The sequence below is a fragment of the Xyrauchen texanus genome, chromosome 9 (assembly GCF_025860055.1).
Source record: "Xyrauchen texanus isolate HMW12.3.18 chromosome 9, RBS_HiC_50CHRs, whole genome shotgun sequence".
NCBI classification, from domain to species: Eukaryota; Metazoa; Chordata; class Actinopteri; order Cypriniformes; family Catostomidae; genus Xyrauchen; species Xyrauchen texanus.
The window spans coordinates 30,272,953-30,294,521 of record NC_068284.1 but is presented as its reverse complement, the minus strand read 5'-3'; the positions used below and the strand labels follow the sequence as shown (position 1 = coordinate 30,294,521).

At 36.8% G+C, this 21,569-nt stretch overlaps 2 protein-coding genes across 2 annotated transcripts in view; one reads left to right on the top strand and one right to left on the bottom strand.

Annotated features, from left to right (window-relative positions):
* Positions 1–22: 22 nt before the first annotated feature.
* On the bottom strand, positions 23–18,383 carry LOC127648598 (kelch-like protein 18). The gene is made up of 10 exons (XM_052133264.1): positions 18,233–18,383; positions 14,731–14,861; positions 14,474–14,614; positions 13,222–13,420; positions 6,534–6,694; positions 6,033–6,169; positions 5,692–5,914; positions 5,373–5,477; positions 2,522–2,633; positions 23–2,361 (listed from the first exon to the last, which is right to left on the bottom strand). The coding sequence occupies exons 1-10, from the start codon at positions 18,359–18,361 to the stop codon at positions 1,975–1,977; spliced, it is 1,725 nt and encodes a 574-aa protein (XP_051989224.1). The 5' UTR covers positions 18,362–18,383; the 3' UTR covers positions 23–1,974.
* Positions 18,384–19,999: 1,616 nt separating this feature from the next.
* The window catches only part of nrbp2a (nuclear receptor binding protein 2a), a 40,231-nt gene continuing 38,661 nt past the window's right edge, over positions 20,000–21,569 (top strand). The window contains exon 1 of the mRNA XM_052134800.1: positions 20,000–20,492. Within this exon, the coding sequence (XP_051990760.1) occupies positions 20,373–20,492 (120 nt within the window). The 5' untranslated portion in view covers positions 20,000–20,372. The remainder of the gene's footprint in view (positions 20,493–21,569) is intronic.

Here is a 21,569-nt window from a genome sequence, read left to right as displayed (position 1 = left end):
ATTCATAAAATCAACATTTATTAAAGACATTTAAGAATTATGTGAAAAAGAATATTTTTGTCACACACAAAAGATTTCAGTTAATGCCAAAAAGGTCCTTCAGGTTAAATGGAAATTTTTTTATAGGTAATAGGGAAACTGACTCGATCTTTGTCCCTGTTAAGCTCTCTAATCTCAATCGGAGGTAGCTGAAGAACATTTTAAAGAGAAGATTAATTGATCCATATATATAGATATATGTACATATATATATATTAGATTTCCATAAAACGTAAACTTGATTCTCATTTCTATGACAGATAAACTAATATGTGCAATTCTATAAAAAAGAGATAATATTACAGCTAATAATAAATTAGAGACAAAAAACTAATTACTATAGAAATACTGCACAACAACTGGAAGTTAATACAAAATAAATCATACAATTAAATCAGCAGAGATATGCAGTAATGGTAATAAGAGTAGGAAAAAATATACCATGTTGAATTCACAGTCAGTAATCCCAAATTCAGGTTTGTGTTATTTGAAATTTAAAACAAGTAATGTCTGAGAAAATAAAGAAAACTAATTGAAAATGTAATGCTCCATACAGTCAGTCCCTTACAGTCAACTAACACTTTTTTTTCCTTTCTTTTTTTTTGCACAAACATGAGGACATTGTACATTTTAAATCTCCTTTCTGCACTCATACTTCCAAGAGGACCTGATGACACAAGAGAAAAGTCCAGAAAGCACATCCGTATCTGACAATGGTCATATCAAACTGTCAAGTTCACTCTACTTCTTTTTGGTATATGTGCTGATTCTCACTAATACAAGAAAAATATCTAGAAAAAAAGAAAAAGACATGGGATGAGATCCACCAATCCATTTCATAATCAGTCAAAACCAATAACGAAAGAATTAAGAGCTGGTGATTTGCTCTCCCAAAACCAACAAGATCAAGATACAAAGTGAACCCGATTAAGAAATACTTGTTTTTTTTTTGTCTTCTTCAAAAGTGGGAATTCAAGTGAACCAAGTGTACAAAATGTATCAAAATGTAGTCCCATGTAAAGAGGAAATGTTCATGGCACAACTAGCAGATCTGTTTTGTACATACATCAGTTGCTCACAATAGATTTCCATCATGTTTGTCAAAACAGCAGCATTAATAATAAGCAATATCCCAAATCAAATGTTTAGAACTTCTAATTAATAAAAGTTCTTGATTACATATAATAAAAATGACTTTGTAAGATCTTAATTATCCTTAATAAGTATCCACTACATCAGACTCTCCCAATTATGGCAGTGGTTCACCTGTCTATCTAAAATAGCGTCCAGTTTTAAAGAATAACAAGTCAATCTTTATACTATAATATTAGCCAAGAAGTGATGCTTTTTGTGACACTTGTTGTTCAGAAGTTGTATCACTTTCTGTTGTTTTCCGTAAGAAAGGGGTATGTTATGGCATAAGTCACCATTCACTTTCATTGTATAGAAGACACCAAAATGATCTGTTTACACTAAGAGAGACAGTCATACTACTACAGTGCAAAATATGTCAGACTTGAGAATGTTTTTTTTTTTTTTTCACCCAGTTAGCACATTTTTGTTTGTTCATGTTACATTCTATTTTTACTACCAAATGCTGTTTGTTGTTTAACAGAAGTGCAGCCCAATTCTGGGAGCTTACATCTTCTTGATTCTTATAAAAGTCCTAGCAGGACATAATTCCAAAACATGTGTGTAAATTCAACATTTGGAAGTCAAACAAACAAAACAGGATTTTTATTATGTCACTATCAAAAGTGTACTGGCATTTCTGCGATAGGCTTTTCTCAAAGTGAAAGCCTTAATTATAGTACCTTTGCTGCAAACATATGTTTGGGACAAGACATCATGATGATTAATGCCACTTGTTAAATCACTCAGTACAAAACTCTTTATATATATATAAGCAAAAATGTCCTTTGGGAGATTGTGGCATTAAGCAGTTTGCAGGGGTATACAGCCAACCCCTACTCCACCTTCATGGCACACCATTGGTGCCATAAAAGTCCAGTGGTTTATTTCTGGGTCGTACATCTCCAAAGAGCTGAGATTGGATTGTCCATCATAACCTCCCACTGCATAGAGTCGACCACAGCTTGCCACCAGAGAAACACGGCTGCGCCGAGTGTTCATGGCCACTAGGTGGCTCCACTGATCAGCTACTGAGCTGTACACCTCTGCTCCACTGAGAAACGCAGAGCCATCATAACCTCCTGCCACATAGAGATTGCTGGCCAAAGCTGCAGCACCATGCCGACAGCGTTTGTTCATCATGGGAGCAACAGAGTGCCACGAGGCTGTATGCTGGTTGTAGTACTCCATCTAGTGGCAGACACATTAAACAACAACTTTGCAGTGGTATGTGAAAACTCATCATCATCATATTTAAAAATAAAATAAAATGTAAACTAAACACAATTTATACCTTAAAAACAAAAAGACACCTAAAAACAATTTAGTCAGATAAATAATGCATACTTACCGTATTGAAGATCTGTAGACCATCATGACCACCTGATACAAATATTCTGCCTTCAAAAACAGTAACACCAGCAGCACTGCGACTTGCACTCATTTCTGTAACTATCGTCCATCTGAAAACAAAGAGATGCACACATGCAACTTCAACTTCGAGCACTTTCATGTCCCAGGGGTTGATTTAAATTAAAACAAACAGTTTCCTTTTTTTTTTTTTTTGCTTTTGGCTATATGAAGGTAACAATGGAATATACCAGGTTCATTCAGGGCCGGCCCGTGGTTAGGCAAATGCTAGGGGTGCCGTCCACCCATAGGAGACGCCCAAATAAGTGAGTGATTTTTTTTTTGCTAATACTATTTTAATTCTATTAATTCGAAATATTACAAAAAAAAGCGAAAAGGCCCCACAACAACATAACTACATAGCTTATATTTCTGTTGCCCTCGGAGTCACCCCGTCCTGGTGCATCAATCACCCCCCACTCTCATAGTTAGACTACCTGATCGTGGGGGATGGGCGAGTTCAGTTATCTGAAGTGACACGGTCACTGAACAAGATAAATTAACATCAGAAACCTTCTTCAAACATGTCAAAAACAACAAAGCCCTCTCGTGCCCAGGGAAGAAAAAGAAGAAGAGAAGAGGAACCAAAATGGGATAAGAACAGAGGTAATGTGTAATGATAGTTTATCTAATTACTCTTGGATCAGTGTTACTAACTTACTTTGGACGATACTAGTAACATTTGCTAATTTAAATAGCTAACTAGAGTTAATGTGAGTTACTTTTACCTTAAATGAATTACACTAACCGAAGATGTGTTTGTAAACCATGAAACTGCCATTAGGGAATGTTGGAAAAACTATTCAGATGTTTTTTGGGGAATAACCTAAAATTTAACATAAATATTGAGAAATTTTAAAAGTAAATTAAAACGCTTTTCCTTTTTTTTCATCCCCTTTTGTAATTAATAGTTGTAAGCCATTGCATTTTCATTATTTATTGTTATATTATAGCAGCTTTTTATTAATATTATATAACAACCATATACCCCGGTTTTCTCTTCAAATGCACTTTTGAAATATTAGAATCCCACCCCTGCAAATTTTGGGCCACCTGCAGACATCTTCTCTACCTTAGCACAGCCCAGTGATGCAGCATCAAGTGCACCAGTGCCCTCTACCTTAGCACAGCACAACATCATGCATCTACAAAAAGATTGCACCAATAGACACTGCTGACTGGCCATCTGTTTTAAATGATAATGTAAGAACAGAATTTGTTCTCAGAGGACCATCCATCCATCCATCCATCGTCAACCGCTTATCCTGTGTACAGGGTCGCGGGGGGCTGGAGCCTATCCCAGCTAACATTGGGCGAAAGGCGGGGGACACCCTGGACAGGTCGCCAGTCCACTCAGAGGACCATATCAAATAAAAAACAGTTTCACTTTCTGAAACAAAAAGACAGGAGGTGTCAGCATGACTATTTTAACAGAGTCTTGGTCAATGGAGAAAAAAAAACAAAAGAAGCTTGCTAATGTACTCAAAAAAGAATGATAGTTTGTACACAATGATCAGTGGTGGAATTGGCTGCGATGCAAGGGGCACCAGCTAAATTCATTTAAGTGCTTTTGTAAAATTCTAAGCTTCCCATTTAGTTTAAACCTCCAAATATTGGTCACATTCACTTCCATTGTAAATGCCTCACTGTAACCTAGATTTTTGCTTTTTTTTAAAGAAAAGGAAATAGAAGTCGAGATTCATTTTTGTGGCAATCAACATTACAACATGCCAAAAATGCTTTTGATTGAGCTAATTTTATACTGAACCTGGAATATTCAGATAAAACGTATTTGGAAACTTATTTCCAGGCCTTCATCATTTATTTTTGGTACTTTTCAAATGCCTTTTATGTGCAGAATTTACTGTTTAAGCCTTTGTGGCAGAGCGGAGGGCGGGGCCGGGTCGTGATCGTACACACCCGGTCCCGTATTAGGTTAATCAAGCCTCCCGAGAGGGATAAGGGTCGACTAATGAGGATCGTGTGGGAGAGACAGATCGTTTACGGACATGTCCGTCATGTGTGTGTTTGTCCTTTGTTTCAGTTTATTATTAAAATATTATTTATGTTGAAAAGCCAGTTCTCGCCTCCTCCTTCCCGGGCTTCGGCACCAGTGTAAAGTGATCAATGGAAAGGAGGAGGCGAGAACCGGCTTTTCAAAATAAATAATAATAAACTGAAACAAAGAACAAACACACACACACACACACACGATGGACATGACCGTAAACAATCTCTCTCTCACACACGATCCTCTGCAGCCTTGAAACAGACTTTCAATATTTAAACAAAGAGTAAAATAAAAATTAAACAATACATTTTTCAATTTTAAAAAACTGTCCCACAGTCATTAAACATGTAATTTCCAACATGGAATTATATTAAGCACAACACAGAATTTGAGATGTGGTGGAAATGTTTATGACATTCAGAAAACAAATGACATAAATCTCCAGTGATACACTCACATACAGTGTTGGTTGAGAAGAAAACTGAAAAGTCTGAAACATGTTTTAACGAGACTTTACTTTCTAGAATTCCACAGTGGAAAGAAATGCCCAAGATACAAAGATGTATGGCTAGCTACCATTTTTTTTCTTTACACTGCAGACAAGCAACACTAATCCCATGATAATTGACCCTGTATCTAATGATGTCTATGCCACTGGTACAAACACATACAGACACCTAAAAGCATTGTTTAATAGTCAGCAGGATGCTTTGGTTCTAACAAACTGGCCACATTACATTGATCTTAACATGTTTCCTGATCTACAGAACCTCTGACTTACCTGTCAGTCTCTGGGGAATAGCACTCAACTGAATTTAGAGAGGATTTCCCATCATATCCACCACAAACATATATATTTCCATCAACCACAACTGTTCCCATTGCACTATACAGATAGAGGAGAGGGAGAGACCAAAAGCAAGTGAAACATCATGTATACTATGTGCAGTTTATCCCATTTAACTAAAACTTTGTGCAGACCCTCATAGGGCAAGTTATTTCATGATCAACAATAAAATACATAGGCTAATAGGCAACATATATTTCCCTTACATCTACTAAGACAGGATAATGTGTTTAATATGAAAACAATTTCTAACCTGCGTTGAGTATTCAGGCTTGCAACTTTGGTCCATGTGTCAGTTTCTGGGTTGTAAACTTCTACAGTTCTAAGCCGTGATTGACCGTCATAACCACCAATAGCATAAATCAGTCCATTTACAACAGCAACACCCACTCGGCTTCGGGCTGTGCTCATAGGTTGACATCGCTCCCAACAGTTTCCAATGGGATCAAATACCTCCACAACATTTAATGAGTCACCTGTAAATAAAACACTGACTTGATGTAACTATTCACTGAAACAATTCTCACTTCACAGTAATATCAAATTAGGTTTCTAAAGAGAAGAGAATGTAGAAAATTGGGAGAAATATGTCACCAGCACTGTTGAGGCCCCCAACTGCATAGATTAGTCCTGCGATAGACGTGCAACATCTCTGTCGGGTTTTGTAGGCTGGGAGGTGGGGTCGTCGCTCCGGCATGAGATGGTAATCTTTCGCCTCATCAACAAGGTCCCTGTTGGGAGTAACATCTTTCAAATGATCCTGTATCTTGACAAAGGCAACATACTGGTATTCTATAGACTTGGTTTAGGGTTTTTATTTCTTTCAAAATCCCTGTTGTATGACCACAACTCATCCTAGAGCTTTAAAACTACATCCAACAAACTTGGCACAGACATTTAGACTGTTCTAACTGATAGGAATTCATTTTTTTGCACAGCTGACAATCAAAAGTTCTCCAAATCCCAGATTTACATTGACTGAATTTTCAAATGGACCAAGACTTTCAAAAAGGTCTATCTATCAATCCATCCATCCTTTAAAGCAGCATTTACTGTATTTATATAGCATAGGTTACTTGTATGAAATAAACTGGCCTGCATTTGTGGCAACAGCGCACAAGCTCATCCTGTTGAACGCGGTCAGCCAGGAACTGAGGTCGACACAGAGGCAACCGTGTTTTAGACAGCAACTCTGGTAACTGTGGCTCCCGATCTTCACGTGCATGTCTCACCCAAGCAAGCACAGCCTCAAACACCTACAACCAAAAAACAAGAGCAATATCATGTTTTCCTTTTCTAATGTCATGGCGCAATGGAAATATGTGGTTACGTAAAGGAAAACACTCAAATCAGGTACATAATTAAACCTCCTATGGCCTTCTGTGTTTTTTGATTGGAATCAGTTTTGATGACTTAATAAAAAATTGTTTCCTTTAGCTGAGCATTACAAGACTTGGTGACTTTTCCTCCACTTGCCATCTGAATATAAAAACAATTTTTTATAATAATTTGGGCATACACCAAAGCAACACCTTTTTTCTTTGTGGTCAACTTGACCGACCATTGAAAATGAATGGGAAAGACAACAACACAGAGCATTTTTTATTTTTTTTATCTTTCAAATACAATCAATAAATCAGCCACAATACAGAAAAAACACACCAAAATTAAAGGCTGAGACCATAAAACACCTAAAGTGCAAAACATTTATACCCACGCTCACACGCACAAAACTGAACTGGTGAGACTATAACAAAAATATATATTTTTTTTAAATTTGTCAAATAAAACCAATAAATCAGCCAAAATGCTAAACACACACACTCAGAAATGAGGGGTTGAGACAATAACACACCCACAATTAGGGATGTAACTGTTTCAAGGTTTCAGAATATACCTCGGTTTTAAAGCGGATGGTTATCATACCGTTGAAATCTTCTCACTGGCGGTATTGCATAAATATAAAGAACTTTTCTAATTTCCAAATCAGTTTAATTAAGATAGAATCAGTGACATTTACACATCATCATATATAAGCTTGCCTAGATAAAATAAGTCATTAAATTGCACCTTCATTCGACGGTCTCAATATTAAAGATGACATGCAGGTGTCACAAGTGCAGCACATCACAAGCAGATCAGATGTGTGGCACGAGCGGAACGCAGCATACATCATAAAGACAGATGAGGAGATGACAGTGGCAGCTCACAAGACCTGCCAGTCCATAATGGCAGGAGACAGCCAGCTGGTGGCAGGTCACGTGACCAGCCACTTCGGCAAATGGCTGGAACCACTGACAACTGTAAGATGAGGAAATGTAATCTCTTCAATTGAATTCCAAAGCCCTGAATTTTGCTCCCTTCTACTGTAACTCCAAGGAATTATAATCATTTATTCTCATGGAACTAATCTTATGCATTAACAACGTTTTATGGAACTTACTTGCCATTAAAGCAGTCGAATGACAGTGAGCTGTCGAATGACAGTAGGCTAAGAGCAATAGAAAACTATTTTTGCAGTATTCCTTCCATTACAACTCCCAAAAAATACTATCAATTTGTTTGTTTGGATATACTCTTATGCATTAAAGCCATCCTGTCTGGATTTATTTGCTATTAAAGCAGACAGTGATCCCAACTGGCAGAGCCGGCCCAAGGCATAAGCGAACTAAGCGGCTGCTTAGGGCCCCGGTGGCCACCAGGGGGCCCCCAAGAGCACATCAAAAAAAAATTTGTGATTATACTGTCAATGGACAATGGTAATTATACAAAAACGCAATATTAAGTGCAATATTATGTTAACAGGCTGCAGGATGCAAGCCCATTCAGACAGCAAAACAGCAATGTCACAAAAAAGGACATATCCTCTGGTGCAAAGAAAAGGAAAAAGAAGAAAACAGAGGAAGAGAAAAAACAGCACGATAAAGGTATGTTAAGTAGCTAGGCTAAGTTACGTTAACTTTAGCTGGCTAGTTAGTTAACATAGCCTATGTAGCATATCTTCTTTTTTAGGAAAGTTTGATTAATCATCCGTAAATAGCCTTGACATCTTAATATATTATTAGTACAACATATTACTTAGCAAGTTTTAGATTAAAGTTTTTGTCTTCTGTGTAAAAATAACTTTCCTGTGTATATATTTTTGTAATAAAAAAAAGCTTCTGTTCCATAAACTTTGTACTGATAACAACTTAACATTATTTACATTAGTCTACCATTTTGGGGTCTTTGCTATTATATTCCAATATCATTATGCCTCAATTAGCTAGTTATAGATTAAGGGTTGTTGTTTAGGTGTACAGATGGCTTGCTGCTGTGTATAATAATTTGTGTTGAGAAAATAACATATCTTGTCAAATATTCTGTCAAATATGTACTCTTATGAAACTTCCCTAGGAGCACTGTTGAAATATTTTGGACGTGGGGCACAACCAACGCCACCTGCCCCAAGTTCCAGTGCTACAGCTGATGATGATTTTTCAACAATCCCAGATCATTATATTTATATGGATAAACCATACCTTTGTTTTTGACAGACAGTTGCATTACCGTCTAATATGACATCTAACATGGCTAGCTTTTATTATTATTTTCATCTTTCATCAGGTCCATCCTCTGCATGCGAGGAGCACTTCCCAGCATGTACATCCACTGATGTGGTCATCTATCCTGTCTGACTCAGAAAGGACTGATCTGGTAAGCAGAGGGCCACTGCCTATAAAGGAAAACTTCACATTCCTGAAAAACCTGATGGCCGAAGCTTCCACTACACCTACAGAAAGTTCATTAATGGGGAAAAAATTTAAGTGGAGCTGCTCACTTATTCAAAAATCAAATTCTGCTTAGGGCCCCATAAAGGTTTGGGCCGGCCCTGCCAACTGGCATACATTTTCAGCTCGTGTTGATTAATCACACTTCAGCACTGAGTTCAACTGATTTTTGCGCTCTTCCTTCCACTATCACTCACACGGATCAAAATTAATTTCTTCATCAAGTCAAGCCATTAAGGGAATTTACTTGCCATTAAAGTAGTGATATAGCCTACCTGATCCCAACTGGCAGAAAATAGTGACCGCAGCAACAGAGTACCGCTCCACCTCCTTAAAGTGGTCCTTCCAATGTATGATCAAAGATGTGGGAGGTACATGTTAAATGTATTGCCTGGAACTGTATATGCCTGAAGTCTTGCGATGTGAAGTATTTTACTTTACCCATGAAGAATTTCATCTTTGTCTATATTTGTCCTTAACAAAGTTTTTTATACTTTTGTTAGCGAACCACTTCATCCCAATCCAGATCTTCACTGTCATAGGTGAGTAATAAATTATATTTATTATTATAACAACATGTTTATATATTATGGGAACAGTTGGGTGTAATGTTTTTACAAAGTAGCCAAATTAGTTACGGTACTGTAATGTCATTTGATTTTGAATAAATTTATTGTAATCAGATTATAGTTCTCATTTTCAGTTACAGTATATTCAAATAACATTAGACCTATGGATTATAGCCTACACATTGCTAAAGTAATTAATATCTTAAGATTGAAGTCAATATTATGCAAGATTGAATTTGTTATATTTATAGAGCAAAATGTAGACAAAAATTATTAATTCATTATCAAAATGTAAGCGAACCAGTTACAACAAGCGACAACCCAAACCACTTATATGTAGCTTTGGATTGTCCGATTCATTTTAGTAAATAAGTTTGTTCTGATTATTCAGTTACTGTAAATGAACCAGTTCAAATAAATGATTCACTTCAGCCCATGCACCCTGCGTCTTCTATTTTTAAATAAAGTATTTATGTAATTGCTGCTCTTTAACACTATATTTTTGACTCTTGGTTAAAAAAAAAAAATATTAAAGTTAAATATTAACGTGTTTTTTGGTTGTAGCCTGTTTGTTATAAATTAATGTTCCATTTAGTACACTCAAAAAACATGCTTTTGTAGAATGCTAAAAACTTATTCTGCATGCCAATAATTGTTGAGGACCAGAACCAGAAATGGGAAACCATTTCATACTCTGTGAATGGTTTTAAATTGTGAATGATAGAAATCACATTGTCTTTTCTGATGTCTTATATGAACTGTGCAGTTTGGGTTATGAATGAATTAATTTGTTGTTTCTTTTTGTTATTTTGAAGGTTATAAGTCAGAGCAAAAGAGGCAAGTTTTCTGTGATTCAATGATGATCTACACTATCTACATCTACAGAAAGGTCTAGACACGGATATTCTGAAGTAATTCATTTTTCACCTTCACCAGTATATAATATTTTCTCAATAATACATTTTTGAAGGGACTAATATTCTGAACATGTGAAACATGCACATCTTTCATTCATTCCTGCGTGTTAACAAAAAATATTTTCAGAGAGGCTTTTAAAGAATATGGGTCACTGGAAGGCTGGACTGTTTGCATTCCACAGCTTGCAAGTTGCTTGCACTGTTTGCAATATGATGGTGTGAACTATGGGTTATTTGTTTGCACTGCAAGTTTAATTTCTCATCTTAGTATATTTTTTTCAGTTGGAAACAAGTTCTATTTTATTTCCAAATGGAACACGAAATCATGGAAATGTTGTCTGAACGGATTCGTACAAGTCAGTTAATACATTTACATGTTTATCATCTACAAGCATGCTGGAAAAAGGTGTGGCAATTAAAGTAAGACAAAAAGGTGTGACGATTACATTGTACAGTAATAAAAGAGAATATCTGATTAAAACTCACATTTACTATTTGACAGGACGTTTTAATTGAAACAAGAAAAAAAAGAAAGGGAAACACCTGCAAGGCCCAGGACTGTTTACAAAAAAAGAAAAGAAAAAAGAGGGTAAGTTTAAAATTATCTATGAAGAATGCAAATTTTTGTGTGAATCAATTGCAAAGTTTGTAATGCTATGTTCACTTCATCTATAAATGTTGTTTTAGAACCCTGCATCCACACTTCAAACAAATGCAATGGGTTCATTGTAACCAATGCAACAGATGGTTACACACAGATTGTGCTGGAATAGACCCTACAACAATTTCAAGTGACATACTTCCGCTTTGTATGTGATCTAACAGATGAGTATTCTTATAAAAGGTATGAAACATAGCATGACACAAATATATGATCACATACAGTATATGAACTTGCTGAACTACTAAGTAATGCAAATGTCTATTTTACAGCGCACTTATACAAGCGTTGCTTAGTGCAGGGTTACAGGTGTTTTTCACATATATAACATTAAAATTGGTTTACGTACCATTACGGAAATAGATACAATTAGAGGTTGACTGATACTGGATTGTGCTGATTCGATAGTGTCGAAAGAAAGCCAGTCAATCTGCCAATCATTTTTTTTTTTTTATTAGCTTTATTAAATATTCTTAGTCTTTTCTTCCTGTAATGGGGAGGGCAAGACAGAGGCTATAAGAGCCAAATTTAATTAAATTCCAGATGCACTTTATGGTTGGGAGGACAGATTTGATTAATAGAATGGAACTTTTAACTTTAAAGACAGTTAACTTTTAAATACACCGGGGACACTTATTTTGAAATGTTAGCACTTCACTGCTTCCAGCTGCTAATTCAAACAAATAAGGGATATTAAATGTGCACTCCTACAATAATCTACAATGTATTACAATATTAACAATTAAAAGTAAACATTGTCATATTTCATCAACACGATATCATCATCATCAACAGTTGATCTTTAGTGATAGTTTGTCATATATTTCCAATATGGCATAATGACTGTGAACTGCTCTGCATCAGCTGAAAACACTCACATGCCCCCATGTGCTTGAAGAACATACAACAGTGCAGTGTTTTCACTCTTAAGGAGTGCATGCATTTATTTAATTAAATCGTATTCTTTTGAAGTTTGATAATAACATTAGGTCACATCACGATTCCTGTCTTTCTGCCCCCAAATTTTAGACCTCTTTAAATGACAATTAAGACTTTTGTTGTATCACTTAAGATTTGTAAGACTTTTTAAAGATCTGCGTGAATTTGTGGGCAGAACTGAAAAAGCGTGTGCAAGCAAGGAGGCCAACAAACCTGACTCAGTTACTTCAGTTCTGTCTGGAGGAATGAGCCAAAATTACAGCAACTTATTGTGAGAAGCTTGTGGAAGGCTACCCAAAATGTTTGACCCAAGTTAAACAATTTAAAGGCAATGATACCAAATACTAACAAAGTGTATGTAAACTTCTGACCCACTGGGAATGTGATGAAAGAAATAAAAGCTGAAATATATAATTCTCTCTAATATTATTCTGATATATCACATTCTTAAAATAGTGATCCTAACTGACCTAAGACAGGGAATGTTTTCTACGATTAAATGTCAGGAATTGTGGAAAAACAGTTTTACATTTTTAAAGGTTTATGTAAACTTCTGACTTCAACTGTATAGTAAATGTATTTTTTTACTGTATTAAAATTTCATAAATTTGCTTATTTGCATTTGCAACTTAATGGTAATATTGAGAAATGTAAAAGTTTAAACAAGATTAAAAAATACCATAAAATCCCAAAAGAAGTGCATTTTTTTATTATTACTTAAGAAATGTTATCATTATCATGATCATAAAAAAAGTTACACCTTTGCTCTTTCCGGTAAAAAATGACAGAGAGGACCAAAGGTAGGGCTCATTTATGAAGACCATAAAAGGGTTAACTACAACATTTACTAAATCTACTTCCATTCAGTTTTCCATTTAATGTCACCTTATGTGCATTACTACAGTGTGTCTGCAAGAGATCTCTGACCTGCTCCTCTGCTTGGACGTTGAGCTCATCACAGCCCACAAGCTCAAGCACCTCCTCCGGCCGAAGTGCCAGGAACTCCTCTGACATAGACACCTCCACAAAGTGTTGGTGAACAAAGCTGTTTGTTGCATCATAAAGAGTGGTGCACATCATAGTCTCAGCAAACTGTCGTACACCAAGGCAATTCTTTGGATGCAGCCTGAAAATAAAGAACATGTCCAAGACAATGTGAGTGAATCAATGGTGTATCACTTCAACACTGCATTGGTGTGCCATAACTTGGGCTAGGCCTGTCGTAGTAATTACATAATCATCTAATTGTCATTATTTAAAGTAATCAAGATTATTTTACCTAACCATAATAATTTTTCTCTAGGGGCAGGTAAATCCTAGAGGAGTAATACAAAATCTGTGCACTGTGACTTTCAGAAGTTGTGCAGCAGTAAAACAATCAGATTAGGACAGGCAATGTTTTGGCAGCTCTTGCAATTATTATGCGCAATATGCAAAAAATGGTCAGTGTCAGGTCTGTATGAGGATGGGACTCGTCAATTTGCTGGACTTGCAAGAGAAAGTGCTGGTCAAAGATTCTAATTCCACAAATATAAAAAAATTCAAAATAATAATCCAAGCACACATCACCCCCATTGAATTTGCAAAGCATGCTGAATTAGTCAACCACAGCCCCTTCCTGTTAAGTAAGTCTCTAAAAATAAATGTGCAAGAATGGCACAACATAAAATAAAAGCACCCTGTCTATACAGTTAGAACTTAGAAATAAAGGAAATTCTGCAAAAAAATTGACCAGTTGTGTCACATTCTGATTAATATGTTCTGCCCGAGGATAAATTCGTTTACAATGCATAATGTAAAGGAAAGCATGCTGTACATTGTATTTATCAAAGTTCACTGTGAATAAATTATTTTTAAGGTGTACACTCACTGAGCACTTTCTTAGGAACACCTGTACACCTACATATTCATGCGATTATCTAATCAGCTAATCGTGTGGAAGCAGTGCAATGCATAAAATCATGCAGATATGGGTCAGGAGCTTCAATTAATGTTCACATCAACCATAAGAATGGGGAAAATCTCAGTGATTTGGACCGTGGCATGATTGTTGGTGCCAGACAAGCTGGTTTGAGTATTTCTGTAACTGCTGATCTGGGATTTTCACGCACAACAGCACAAATCTGGATTTCACTGAATAGATATCTTATTATGAAATTAGAGTTTGTTTAATCTGAACCTCTGTTGCAGAAATGAGCAGCAGGCATCTTTGACATTTTGAAGCTGCAGGAAACTGGCCCCTATCAGAAGAGCCTGTACGTTCTGTTGGTCTATGGCTATGTGTCCATTGTAGGCAAAATTTATTAGTGATTCAAGTGCACTGTGAAAAGAAGCAAAACAAAAAACTTTTATACAAATATTCATATCTTACACAGGACTTACAAACAACAAAATATATCTAGATATAAAGTGTCCCTTTAAATTTTGGCCATTTACCTGGGGTCCATGCCCTGCATTACGATCTCATCCTGCTTGCATTCAACCATGTCATTGGTGAACATGGCATGGAAGTATGGAACTGAAGCAGCGAGGACTATCCTATGAGCACTGAATTTATGCTCTCCTACCTTCATACACACAGACAGATACACAAACAGGTCATTTCATTTACACAATATAAAAAACGTCTTGGATCAAGTCATGAAAATGTTTCATGTGACATTCAGATACAAAGTATGAGTATAGCTAGAAAGATACATATTTTTTTATCCGAGTGCAAAATCAAGTGGACACCATTCTGAAGAAAAAGTAGCAGAGAACCATATATATCATGCACATGGGCTGCAACATACTGCGACAGTGAGCCATCAGAAAAACCTGATATACTGAAATGTTTCCCTAATCCTCAGCAATACAAATAACTTGTAGTATATGTGAAATAAATAAGCCAGCTGTCATTCAGCGCAGACAAGTTATATGCATGTCAGGTAAAAGAGATATAGAGGATTATCGTTCACTGTGACCCACATAAAGGGCTGATGATGCAACAGTACAAACACAGCAGCAGAGCAGAATGTGAGCACAAGTTTCAGATAAGACATAATTCTGCTTTATGCAGGGGCAAAATATATACACCAATCAGCCACAACATTAAAACCACCTGCCTAATATTGTGTAGGGCCGCCTCGTGCCACCAAATCAGTGCAAACCAATAAAATAGCATTCTGCCACCAAATCAGTGCCAACCAATAGAATAGCATTCTGAGAAACTAATCTTCTCACTACAATTGTACAGTGCGGTTATCTGAGTTACCATAAACTTTGTCAGTTTGAAACAGTCTGGCCATTCTCTGTTGTCCTCTCTCATCAATAAGGCATTTCCATCCACAGAACTCCCACTGACTGGATGTTCTTTGGTTTTGGCACCATTCGGAGTAAATTCTAGATACTGTTGTGTGTAAAAATCCCAGGAGATCAGCAGTTACAGAAATACTCAAACCAGCCCATCTAGGTTGGGGCCCTGGGTAGCTCAGCAAGTATTGACACTGACTACCACCCCCAGAGTCGCGAGTTCGAATCCAAGGTGTGCTGAGTGGCTCCAGCCAGGTCTCCTAAGTAACCAAATTGTCCCTGATGCTAGGGAGGATAGAGTCACATTGGGGTAACCTCCTCATGGTCGCAATTAGTAGTTCTCGCTCTCAATGGGACGCGTGGCAAGTTGTGCGTGGATCGCGGAGAATAGCATGAGCCTCCACGTGCTGTGAGTCTCCACAATGTCATGCACAGCGAGCCACGTGATAAGATGCGCTGGTTGATTGTCTCAGAAGCGGAGGCAACTGAGAATTGTCCTCCGCCATCCGGATTGAGGTGAGTAACCGTGCTAACATGAGTACCTAGTAAGTAGTGGGATTTGGGCATAGGGAGAAAAGGGGATAAAAGGGGATAAAACAAAAAAAACAGCCCATCTAGCACCAACAATCATACCAAGGTCCAAATCACTGAGATCACATGTTTTCCCCATTCTGATGGTTGATTTGAACATTAACTAAAGCTCTGCTTGATTTTATGCACTGCTGCCACACGATTGGCTGATTAGATAATCGCATGGTTGATTGTTGGTGCCAGACAGGATGGTTTGAGTATTTCTGTAACTGCTGATGTCCTGGGATTTTCACACACAACAATCTAGAATTTACTCAGAATGGTGACAAAAAACATCAAATGAGGGGCAGTTCTGAGGATGGAAATGCCTTGTTGATGAGAGAGGTCAACAGAGGATGGCCAGACTGGCTCGAATTGAAAAAAAATCTATGGTAACTCAGATAACCGCTCTTTACAATTGTTGCGAGAAGAATAACATCTCAGAACACATGCAGGTTGGCGCTGTTTTGGTGCGATGAGGGGGACCTACACAATATTAGGCAGTTGGTTTTAATGTTGTGGCTGATATATGTGCTATCACTACATTATCATTGAAAGACAAGTATTCATCATAAAATGACAATTTTTTATGTAAAAATTCAGAACTTTAAGTTTGAAGCAGAAAAGTGGAATGAAGGGGAGTCATTTTATAACAATGCTACATGTTCTGGTATTAAAGAGCATGGAATGTAAATCTGAAGGGGTTATGATCCCATTAGTGTACAGACAGACACAACTGTAGGAGCAGTAAACTTAATGTATGTATTTGAATGTAAATAAATCAGTTTAATGATCTGCTAACTAACAGCAAGATGAACTCCCTTATTAAGGGATAACATAATTAAGATTTACTTAACATAAATTCAAAATAACTACTTCAGAAAAGGATTTACCATTTTAGATCAGTCAATGTGAGCCCACACATTTTTCACAACAAATCTATTAGCCCCACTTAAGAAAAACAATATGTTTCATAGAGGCACTTTTTCTTTTTTTTTTCTTTTTTTACCCCAAATACCATCCTTTCACTTATTGGAGAGTCATTCAAATAGTTTTGATTTAATCACCTTCAACAAAACTCCAAATGATAACTACTAAGAATTTTTTCTCAAAATAAATGTCATAATTTCAGCTATGTTCATTATCAGCAGACATTTACAAAGTTTAATAACTTTATATATTTTTATATAAAAAATATATAAAATATTAGATCAAATGACCTCAAAGTCAATATTTTGACATTGCATGCAATAATCTCATGAATCATTTGAAGATTTACTTTACAGTATAGTGACAAATAGATGTTAAGGAAAGTACTGTGGAAGATGTTTGTTGCCGTTTCTGGGAGAAAACAAAATCAAAAGTGCCTTTTACTATAGGGGGCCTTCAGCTCTGTTATACCCTACCATGGTTTTCAAATAGTACTCTAAACTACTTCCAAGAACACCAGGATACATGTCCATAAACCAAAGGTAAAACCATTGTACATGTCCAAAAAACATGGTAGTATCATGGTACTTCTGCAAGTCAGTCAATCAAAAAATAAATAAATAAATAAATAAGTACCAGAAAAAAAAATAACCATCTTAACTAAAGATGTCTTAAATGACTGGTTGTCACAAGTGTTTCTACTCAACTCAGCTTGAAAATAATAACAAATTAGGCATAAGAAAAAATTAACGGCCAAAACGTTGTTGTTTCCAGTGTATCTACAGGTAAATGTAAATAGTAACAATAACAACAGCATGTCGTTATATAGTCTACAGTGCTTTTGTAGTTATGCTATACATCATATACTGTGCTGCATAGGATGATGTTAGCTCTACATGGCTAACTACATAAAATTGGATTGACAATACTCCTGCAAAGGTGATATAAAAAGTATAATGATCTATTTCAGGAGCTGTTTGCAACAAGAGACCTTGGAAAACTGATATGAACGACTGACAACATTTAACAGCTCTTCCTTCTACAAAATGTGTCTGTAGTTCACTAGCCTCTCCCATGCTGACAGCCCATTGCTACCTGGTTAGCATTTCACTAGACAATTCACTCTTAACAAAGGAAATAACAGTACTTTTAGGGTAACATCACAGAGTTTCCCTTGTCGCCGGATCTCCTCCATCACTGCATATCCACGAGATGGTAAATCGGCGACAGAAAAATGCATAAAATCTTCTAATTCTTCAAAAATCGTGTCACCCATCGTTATTGATGGACTGAAAACGATACTTTTTGTCCAAACGGAGATGCCGTAGTTGGAGCTGTATTATTACACTGAGTCCCCTCCACTGCCGGTGGATCATGCAGGGGTCAAATACTGCTCAAATCTGATTCATATGTATATACTTATACTAGTCGTGTGACACACGCACGCGCGCACGCGCACACACACACACACACACACACACACACACACACACACACACACACACATCGTGGTTTAGATTGAGTGTCTCTTGATGAAAACAAGTTAGAACAATCTCATATGACTTGAGTAGTTTGACACATGTGCCTGGGCCCACCCAAAGTAGACCCAGGCCCACCCAAAATATTAGAGATTATTCTTTGACTTCAAATATATTTTTATAAAATAGTTTAAAAATGCATAAATTCATATTTGTGAAAGTGTGAAATAACTTTTTGTATGCACTGCTTCTCTGTTGTTAAGGAAAATTTGGTTAAAAAAAATGAGCGAAAACTTGGCCCATCCATTTTTATTGAGGCCAACTCAAAAGGAGTTTTCTGACTATGCCCTTGATACCGTAGCTATCTTAGGTCTCATGGTTTGTCTAGGATGGTAAAAGAATATTTCAGCAAAAAAAATGAATTCTCTCATCATTTACTCACCCTCATGCCATCCCAGAGGTGTATGACTTTTTTCTGCTGAACACAAATGAAGATTATTAGAAGAATAAGCAACTGAATGGTGACAAGACTTTGAAGGTCCAAAAATTACACAAAGGTAGCATAAAATAATTCAAACAACACCAGTGGTTTAATATAAGTGCAAAATCAGGTTTCAAGTAACCAAAATGTTATGGTGATATATATACATATACTGGCAAATGAAGCGTAACATTGTCTTTGTGTTTGTTTTTGAGTTGCCACTGTATGCAATAGACTGGAATGTCTTAAGGTCAATATTAGGTAAACAAATTGCAAAAAAGAATCAGTTTTCCATAGAAACTTATCAGTCAATCATTGTTTTTGAGGATTGAAGGCTATGCAATGCTTAAAATTTCAAAAAAACTTATGAAGAGTGTTATGGATCTAAGCTTTTGTGGGATAAGTTAGACTGTAAGGTGCGCGAGAAGTGCCCGACAAGACACATATGGCAAGTGCTACAGGAAGTGTGGGGTGAAATGTCACCTGAGTATCCAGACAAACTGACAGCTAGAATGACAAGGATCTGCACAGCTGTCAGTGCAGCACTTGGAAGATTTTATGAGAACTCTTTGAAGCAGTTTAAGTTCTGAAAAAAACAAATTCAAGTTGTAATAGTACATTTTCACGTTATAATGGCCAGACTATATACATTGTGATCAGCTGAATGCCACCTTGGTGAATAAAATTTCCAGCTTCTTTCCATGAGGGCAAAATCTGTACATTATTCCAAACTTATATATATATATATATATATATACACACACACACATTTATGCAATTCTGAAATCCATTTATTATGTAAATGATGAATGAGGTTAAGTAATCTGTCATGCACTAGAAGTTTTAGCACACGACATTTGAGCGCACTTTATGACTGTGCATATTGTCTAAACTTTACGGTAGCAAATTAAAAGGAGGAAATTCAGATAGCACTAGTAGTGGTTCAGTAGGGAAAGCCAAACAGAGATGACATGATGCTTGTTGGTCGGGCTCTTGGACATTGAATATGTGTTGTGTTGACTGCGATTGAGACTGTCTGCTCACAGAAGCCTTGTTTCCAAGAATCTCTGAGGATGGGATTAAATTCACCATAACGCTGAATATTTTACCGCGCTTTAAAACGGTCACGAATCGTATAATTTAGGTGTACGTTGCAGTACTTTATGTAGTGGACGATTTAACTATATAACTTGTGACAATTATCGGCACTACTTTATATTCGTCAATGATACATTCTTGGAGCTACAATATCGCTGCAAACCTTCGAAGGTCCTGCTGCGTGCTCAGTTGGTCTTAAAGGAGCCGTTACAAGAGCACGCTAGGGTAAGATGACGATGTCCGTACCGGAGAGGATATCGGGGTCCGGGGGCAAAGAGGAGGAGAGCGAGGATGAGAGTGAAATCCTGGAGGAAAGCCCCTGCGGCCGCTGGCAGAAGAGACGGGAACAGGTACGTTTACCACAGCATGGTCTCCAAGGCTTCATAGCAACTTCGCTGTCGTTTCTTTTACACAAGTGATCGGGCATACAATGATAAAAGTATTTAAAAGACACTGAGAATAACGCTGTATGTAGCCAACATACGAATACTATTAGTTGTTGGCGATAAACTGAGCTTGCTGGCTGATGCCCTGTTGGCTTCTTCAGATGGACACAGTTTACAGTGATTTGCAGCTGTGAAATCCCGTCTACACACAGAAGAATTAAGTGGTACAAAAAGCAACATATGTTTAGCAAATCTCATCTAATGCATTGACAAACACATATTTTAAAAGTATATTTGAGAACATTTAAGGAGTGTTACAAGTCGTTTTCTGTCAGGTATTTGATTAAAACATTCGAGCCCACGTTCAGCCCCTCCCCCTTTGCTCACGTACATGCACGCGCACATTTTACTCGCCCAGTATTTAGCAATATTAATTCTCATTTGTGTTCATATTTGTTTGCTCCTTTTTGTCATTCGAGACAACTTGGGTGCGGAGATGTGTTAAAGTGGTAAGAGCTCGACTTTTCTTTGAGATAAGTCACAGTGACTGTGTATTTGAGCCTTATCACTTCTGGCACATGTTCAGTAGGCCTACACGTCACAGGTCAGGATATTGGCGCGTTAAAACGCCTCTTTTACCAAGTGTTAATATTCCGGGTTCAATGCAAGTTTAGCTCAATCGACACATCTGTGGCATACTGTTCATTACCACAAACGTTTATTTAGACTTGGCCTCACTTTTCTAAAAAAAAAGAATCTGGTTTCCAGTGAGGCACAATGGAAGTGAATGGGGTTAATCCATAAACGTTGAAATACAAACTGTTTCAAAATTATAGCCCCAACACATAAACGATATGGGTGTTAACATGATTTTAGTGTGATAAAATTAATTACTAAGCATATCTGTGTAAAGTTATAGCCAGTTTTATAACTTCATTGCCATGATGGTGTAATGTCAACAACCCTAAATTGACTGAAAGAGTTACGATTTAACACATTTACAGTTCAAATAATACATTTTAAAAGAAGAATTAATCTAAG

Bases quoted from the DNA above. Each gene is read 5' to 3' on its own strand.
- LOC127648598 (XM_052133264.1), bottom strand. From the start codon at position 18,361: ATGGGTGACACGATTTTTGAAGAATTAGAAGATTTTATGCATTTTTCT. The intron at 6,695-13,221 runs GTCAGAGATCTC...TTTTGGTTGTAG, and splicing joins ACGTCCAAGCAGAGGAGCAG to GTGTTTGAGGCTGTGCTTGC. The intron at 2,634-5,372 runs GTAAGTCAGAGG...CTTTGTTTTCAG, and splicing joins TATTCCCCAGAGACTGACAG to ATGGACGATAGTTACAGAAA.